Source organism: Anthonomus grandis, chromosome 10 (assembly GCF_022605725.1).
Source record: "Anthonomus grandis grandis chromosome 10, icAntGran1.3, whole genome shotgun sequence".
Lineage (NCBI taxonomy): Eukaryota > Metazoa > Arthropoda > Insecta > Coleoptera > Curculionidae > Anthonomus > Anthonomus grandis.
Genome location: NC_065555.1, coordinates 8602562 through 8607966, shown reverse-complemented (window position 1 = coordinate 8607966; position 5405 = coordinate 8602562). Strand labels below are relative to the sequence as shown.

The 5405-nt window shown below is 29.4% G+C and overlaps 1 protein-coding gene across 1 annotated transcript; it reads left to right on the top strand.

Moving 5' to 3' along the window:
* The first annotated feature begins 651 nt into the window (after window positions 1-651).
* On the top strand, window positions 652-2177 carry LOC126741232 (ribonuclease P protein subunit p25-like protein). Its single transcript, XM_050447605.1, has 4 exons — window positions 652-951; window positions 1463-1644; window positions 1710-1826; window positions 1889-2177. The coding sequence occupies exons 1-4, from the start codon at window positions 856-858 to the stop codon at window positions 1983-1985; spliced, it is 492 nt and encodes a 163-aa protein (XP_050303562.1). The 5' UTR covers window positions 652-855; the 3' UTR covers window positions 1986-2177.
* Window positions 2178-5405: the final 3228 nt, after the last annotated feature.

Below are 5405 nucleotides of genomic sequence, written 5' to 3'. Positions count from 1 at the left end.
TGACAAATTTAGTAAAAAATTCACGGCCAGTGCTTTGCGGGTACGCTACTCTATCAGCGCCATCTCACCTTTTTTCATTTATATTTATAAAATAAATTAAATACATATTTTTACTTGAATAATTTAATTTTTGCGCTACATTATCTCACAATTTTCCAACACGAACTATTGTGGCGGTATTTGTTTTTTTGATCTCACAATGGGGTTTAACAAAAATTTTACTTATTAAAATGTCGATATCCATAAGCAGCTACCTTCGATAAACCCAAAGAAAATATAGAGATCAATTCTTTTTACATGTTTTTATCCAGTCGGAGGGAGCTCCCTCTAGGATTTACACATAAATTAACATTGAATGCGAATTTTTTGATACTTAAAACCCTCTATTACTACATTATGTGTTGACATGTTTTTTTCATTCACATTTTCGGACTAGCCAAATTTGGTCATATACATAATATTTTCAACCAAAAAATATGCTGTTCCTTTATGTCCACTAAGTTATAAGACACCCTGTATAACCATTCTATTAAGAGATATACAGGATTTATAATGATCAAATAACTGCGGACGCGGACTAATGAATAGGTGGCTGCCAACCGACATATGCTGGGTTCTCGATTCGATCGACCTATAACAGTGCAGCAAGGTAATACCAGCCCCAAGTTTTAGGGTTATGTTTATATTTTTTTTTCAGTAAATAATAAATATCCTTAAATATAAATATAATAAATTAATAAAAAAAATATAATAATTAATATAAATCCTTATTACTCGTTTTATTACTGCATTTATTTATTTCATGGCATTTCTTTAAAGACAATTTTTATATAGATTGTAAAAACAATAAAAAGTATGGAAAATTATCGTAAGGGCAAAAATGTTGAAGACAGGCTTGAAAAACAACAAATTCCCATCTCAAATCTACCAGAAAGTTTTCTTTGGATGCAGGTAAAATAAAGATAATTACCTTCAGGTTATTATTTATATTTGGTAATGTTAGTTCAGTAAGCTTGAGCTTTTGGCTTTAGTCTATTTAGACAAAATTACTTCTTTCTATCCTACCGATATTACATATGTTACAGACCTTAACAAAAAATACTTTAATCATTAATAATATATAATTAGTTATTAAATGATTTTTGCAAACACATTTGCCTAAAAGAAACACTTTTAATGAATACACATTAAACCACCTCAATACTTCACTTGTTCATAGCATTTGCTATTTTTTTTACAACTTCTTAAATTACCCTAATAATTAAAATTTTATTTGACGTTAAGGTAAAACCATGTTTAAATTAAAGTAAGCCAAACTAAAACTAAACTATAGCTTATTATAGATATTATTATATAAATATATATATTTTGTAACTTTTCAAAGTTACAAAATATATATATGAGTATTATTAGTATTATAAATCACCAACTTCACTTTATCCTAGCTTGTTTTAATTTGCAGGTTAGAGGTGGATCTAAAATTCGCAACCTATTAGCACATGCAATAGATCAGTTTCCTCTCCAGAAAACTGTTGTGTGGTCAGGGTTTGGTCCATCAGTCGGAAAAACGATTACTTGTGTCGAAATTATGAAACGAGAATTTAATCAAGAATTGCATCAAATCACCAAATTATGTTATAAGATGTAAGATATGAATATATATCTTTTTCTAATTCCAAACCCTATATAAATTAAATTTATGTTTTTAGGGTAGATGAATATTGGGATCCACTTTTGCCTGAACTTGATCAACTGGTGGTGAAAAGAAAATTACCAATGATTCACATTTGTTTGTCTGTAAATAAAATCAAAGAAAATGAGTTGGGGTTTGTTAAAATGGCACAATATAATAGTGGTTGTTTCATTTTAAATTTAAATATTTTTTTAGGTATCAGCCTCCTGGAAAAATTATTCCTTTTAAAGGGGTAAAAAAAGAAAATTCGAGCAATAGAAGACCAAATGAATATAGTAGGGACAAACATTAAAATGTAAAAAAAAAAATTATTTTATAAGGAAATAAATTATGTGAGAGCATGTGCAGAATAAAATGATGTACAAGGGGATATCCATAACAATGTTAGATATAGAGGATGGGTTAAAAAAAGAATTGTATTTTCTTCACTGTGCAAATGTTTATGATTAAGTTTTAAATTTAATAAATAATTTTTAAAAATCTATATTTATTGATAGAAATATGCAAAACAGAATTAATTTGTATTGACTATGAAAATTCATTTTTAAACACGCTGGCCTTGTGTACTTCACTCCAGAGCACACACTCTATTTTATTAGTCTTTAGGCAGTTTCACATATCATCCCTACAATGTTGAATGTGAAAATGCCTACTTTTCAGGAGAGCTAAAAAACATTTAATTGTCATTTAAAAATTATCGCATATGCCAACTTGTTTTTTTATATTACTGCTATGCAGTTTTTCATTCTTTTTGTGACAGTGCTAACACCTATAGTTTTTTTTCTTATTATAGGCTAAAAATCTATTTTCGTCACTTTGCATCTTATTAAAAATTTGTACCAATTTACGGCTTTGTCAAAAATTTTACTTCAAAGAATCGAATGTGACATATTCGATTGTTTGTGTTATAAAAATTTAATTTTTTTGTTTTAAATAAAAGGCAAGTAATGAAACAAAAATTGTCATACAAATTATTTATTATAAGCACTAAACACATTAGAAAACCAAACCAAGAACAAAATAAAAATATGGTTAAGTAGAATTAAATGATAGAAGAATCATCATTCTCACGGAAATTTAAACATGAAATTAAATTACAATTAGAAATATTTTTTAAATCTCTTCGGGCTCATCTTCATCTTCATTAGCATCTGGCTCTGGTAGACAGTCCCTTACTTCGCTTGATTTTGGTAGGGAGTAGTAGTATTGGTGGTAGGGTTTTGGGATCAAATTTTGTGAGCACATTGACAAAAGATCTCTTTTTTTTACATCGGTTATGGGAAGTCTATTATTATAAAATGTAGAAGGAGTTGTTTGATAATATCCTCTTTTTTTTGTAGCCACTAATTTCAAGAAGTCCTCGTTATAGTTTCGTTTCATTAAAATGTGTTTGTTTTCATTCTTTTATATTGAAACCATACACCATCAATGAAAGTAAAATGATCGTCAATAACTGGTTCCATTTCATTTACTTCATTTTTTTTCTTAGCTCTTAGCGTTTTGACATTTTTTCTGCAATAAAGGCGGCAAACAACACGTGCTAAAGAAAATCTGAGTATAGCCACTTGTGGTTCCCTGGACCAGTGCTAACTAAACTAGCTGCGGATTCAGCGCCAACTCAGAAAATATAAACAATTTCAAAATAAGAAATGTGGCACTTTCGATAAATTAATGAAGCCACGTTCGTATACTCTGCTAATACTTACGAACCCCAACTATCGAATATGAAATATTGTATAAAATGACATCCGTTAATTTCAAGGAATTTGCATTTTCTTCAAAGCGTAACTATCGAATGTGCCACATTCGATATTATGCTTTGTATTAATTGCAAATCCTACATGATTTTTTCCCATATTCAACTATCGAATATGGCACATTCAATATTCAAGATTTTGAAGATTTTTTGATATTTGCAGTGTCAAACAAATGTGTCATATTCGATAGTGTGTAGATTTACAAATATAACAAGCTTTATGTAACCTCGGTACAAAAAAACGAATGTGAATATTTGATACTTTGATTCTGTAAATTATAGAAATACATATATATACGATACGCTACTTCTAAAACGCGTTCTAAAGGAGCTACGGATTCAATAATTTGCCCCAAGACGTATTACGTCTAGTATAACAGCAATGTATCGAATTTGAAAAATCCTTTTTTTCACATTCGACAGTTGGACATTGTAGGGACGATATATCCAAAAGGCTTGAGGAACAAGCATATGGATGCGACGACTTTAATATTACAATGATTCAATCTTGTCCATTTATAATTCCTTTTTTTACTTCATATAATAAACGAACGTATAAATTCGAGATATATGGTAGCATGCTTTTGTCACTCCTTTGCCTAAAATATTGCAACCTAGGAATTTAAAGATCTGCGCTCAATAAGCATTCTTCCAACACTTTCTCAGGTAAGAAAATTGTAGAAATATAAGTGCGTTTTTTTTTTAAATGAAAATAAGATTTTGCCATTAAAACCGTCAGGTTTTCAAAAAGGATATAGTTGTGCTACAGCAATGGCTGACTTAATTGATGATATCTTTCAAGCATGGCATGAAGATAAATTAAGTGCTCTTATTTTGTTAAACTATACAAAGGGTTTTGACCTCATAAATCATGCAACTCGTTTGTCTATCTTGCATTACATAGACTTTTTAAATTGTGCAGTTAAGTTTTTCAATAATCGTCGACAGCAAACAGTTTTAAAAAGTTCCAAATCTAATACTATACCTCTACCTATTAATTTGTGGGTGTCCCTCAAGGAAGTCTATTAGGACCGCTTTTTTGTACAATTTATACTTGCCGATTTAAAGATTTTTTTAAAAATTTTGTAATTACAATTTGTACGCCGACGATTATCGGCTTTATTTCATTTTAACACTAATAATATAACATCTGCAAAATAAAATATTAATACTGATATATAACATTTAATGACAGTTTCCAAAGAACATCATTTAAAAATAAACCCTACAAAATCGTCAGTAACTCAAACTAACAATAATCAATGACACCCCTATTATGATAACTAGTACTTCGAAATCCTTAAGCCTTATTATTGATTCTGATCTTCGATTTTAGAAAGCGTATATATAGCGCTCTTAAACTTACCAAATGAAAGTCTTATGTCAAGACTTAAAAAAATATCTTTGTGATTCTTTAGTTTTCATCCTGAATATTTATCATCCAAACAAACTTCGTTTCCTATCAGTGACAAAGCTTTTCATCAGATCCACTGGTTTATTAGAAAACCCTACAAAACCAAGAATTGACAAGATCTCATGATTAAGGCTTTGCTGTAATTCAGCATAACATAAGCACTGATTTTGACATATTTTCATCCCAAGATCTGAAAATTCATCGGTTAACAACACAAAGTGCTATAGCTATAATTGTGGAACGAAAACCGGATTGTTTTAAAGGAATTATACCTAGAACTATTTGTCAAAAATAAATTGATCTGTGAGTATGTGACTTTTCCAGAACCCTAGATAAAATTGATATTGAAGAAACGCACTATAATCCTTGAGATTTTTTACTACACTTTACGGAAAAACAGCTTGTTTCTAGAGGGTGGTAAATTCCCTAGTTTGATATTGACCCCAAGAATAATATTGATAATAGGCGCACAAAAAAGTGGACAACAAAATATTATAAGTTTAACATTATCGCGATTAGTTGCTATAATAATAATTTAAAAG

Coding starts and splice junctions, on each gene's coding strand:
- LOC126741232 (XM_050447605.1), top strand. CDS start 856: ATGGAAAATTATCGTAAGGGCAAAAATGTTGAAGACAGGCTTGAAAAA. Junction 1,645..1,709: donor ACCAAATTATGTTATAAGAT/GTAAGATATGAA, acceptor TTATGTTTTTAG/GGTAGATGAATATTGGGATC. Junction 1,827..1,888: donor ATCAAAGAAAATGAGTTGGG/GTTTGTTAAAAT, acceptor ATATTTTTTTAG/GTATCAGCCTCCTGGAAAAA.